This window comes from Phoxinus phoxinus (assembly GCF_949152265.1).
Source record: "Phoxinus phoxinus genome assembly, chromosome: 18".
NCBI lineage: Eukaryota > Metazoa > Chordata > Actinopteri > Cypriniformes > Leuciscidae > Phoxinus > Phoxinus phoxinus.
This window is the reverse complement of record NC_136893.1, coordinates 415,515-417,500: the sequence shown is the minus strand read 5'-3', so window position 1 is coordinate 417,500 and position 1,986 is coordinate 415,515. Positions and strand designations below refer to the sequence as shown.

At 43.6% G+C, this 1,986-nt stretch overlaps 1 protein-coding gene across 1 annotated transcript in view; it reads right to left on the bottom strand.

Moving 5' to 3' along the window:
* The window catches only part of LOC306985800 (neuromedin-K receptor), a 5,433-nt gene extending 4,415 nt beyond the window's left edge, over nt 1-1,018 (bottom strand). The window contains exons 1-2 of the mRNA XM_079588474.1: nt 553-1,018; nt 1-74 (exon numbers count right to left, since the gene is read on the bottom strand). The exon at nt 1-74 is cut by the window's left edge and continues 115 nt beyond it. Of these exons, the coding sequence (XP_079444600.1) occupies nt 1-74; nt 553-968 (490 nt within the window). The 5' untranslated portion in view covers nt 969-1,018. The remainder of the gene's footprint in view (nt 75-552) is intronic.
* Between the last annotated feature and the right edge of the window lie 968 nt (nt 1,019-1,986).

Here is a 1,986-nt window from a genome sequence, read left to right as displayed (position 1 = left end):
ACACACACACGATCACGGCTCGGGTGGCCGTCGCCGAGAGGCGGGGCTTCATCGGGTGGATGATCGCCATGTACCTGACCACACAGGAAGTGACACAGGAAGTGACCCGTTTACGTAAGAGTCACCTGGACACAAAATCACACACTCTCTTGAGTAGATACTTATTTTGAATAACTACTGCTAAAATATGTTCTATATGAATGTAATCCGGATGCACAACACTGCAAACATGCTCTTCTCGATCCAGTCCAAATATCGAATAATTATTAAACCAAGATGCATTTACTAGATGAGTAAAATGACATAAGATATGATATCCTGTTTTCTGGGGGAATTAATCAAAATTAAGTGAGTTGATGCTTAAAAAAAGCAAAATTATTTGACAATGGGGTCAGAAAAATAATCTTAATTCAAACAGAAACAACATAATTTTTCTGACCCCATTGGCAGATCATTTTGCTTTTTTTAAGCATCAACTCACTTAATTTTTGGTGTCATGGGTAGGTTTAGGAGTCGGGTTAGTGTGTGTGTGTGTGTGTGTGTGTGTGTCACCTGTCTAAGGCGATGGCGCTCATCGAGTACACACTGGCGAACACTGCGGTCACCGGGTAGAAGTTCTGGAAGCGACAGTACGCGCTGCTGAAGTGCCAGTGCCCGCGCGCGCCGTACACGAAGTTCACCAGCGCGTTGAGCGCGGCCACGCACGCGTCGGACACCGCGAGGTTCAGCAGAAAGTAGTTGGTGACGGTCCTCATCCTCTTGTGCGCGACGATGATCCAAATCACGATCAGGTTCCCGGTCACCGACACCAGCAGAACCAGCGCGAACGCGAGCGACCACAACGCCACGCGCCACGGAGACTGCGCGAACATGTTCATGCGCGTGAGGTTCGAGGAGTTCCCCGAGGAGGACATGATGCGCTCTGAAGACCAGTGTGTGTGTGTGTGTGTGTGAGTGTGTGGCTGCATAGGAGGAGCTTTGTATGTGTGTGTGTGTGTGTCTGCACAGGAGGAGCTCTGTATGTGTGTGTGTGTGTGTATGTGTGTGTGTGTGAGAGAGAGAGAGAGAGAGAATAGTGAAGCTGGTTGGTTTAATTACAGTTATCACCTCATTGCTGAGAAATAAGGTATGTTCTCTGTGTGAATAAACGTGTCGTGCTCGCATTGTGGTGACTTGAACTGAAAGGGGAATCGGATATGTGTGTTCAGACCGATATATTAGTCCAGATATCAGACATGTGTGTTCTGACCGATATATTAGTCCAGATATCGGACATGTGTGTTCAGACCGATATATTAGTCCAGATATCGGATATGTGTGTTCAGACCGATATAATAGTCCAGATATCAGATATGTGTGTTCAGACCGATATATTAGTCCAGATATCAGATATGTGTGTTCAGACCGATATATTAGTCCAGATATCAGATATGTGTGTTCAGACCGATATATTAGTCCAGATATCAGATATGTGTGTTCAGACCGATATATTTGTCCAGATATCAGATATGAGTGTTCAGACCGATATATTAGTCCAGATATCAGATATGTGTGTTCAGACCGATATAATAGTCCAGATATTAGATATGAGTGTTCAGACCGATATATTAGTCCAGATATCGGACATGTGTGTTCAGACCAATATATTAGTCCAGATATCAGATATGAGTGTTCAGACCGATATATTAGTCCAGATATCGGACATGTGTGTTCAGACCGATATATTAGTCCAGATATAAGATATGAGTGTTCAGACCGATATAATAGTCCAGATATCAGATATGTGTGTTCAGACCGATATATTAGTCCAGATATCGGACATGTGTGTTCAGACCGATATATTAGTCCAGTTCAGACATGTGTATTCAGACCGATATATTAGTCCAGATATCAGATATGAGTGTTCAGACCGATATATTAGTCCAGATATCAGATATGTGTGTTCAGACCGATATAATAGTCCAGATATCTGATATGAGTGTTCAG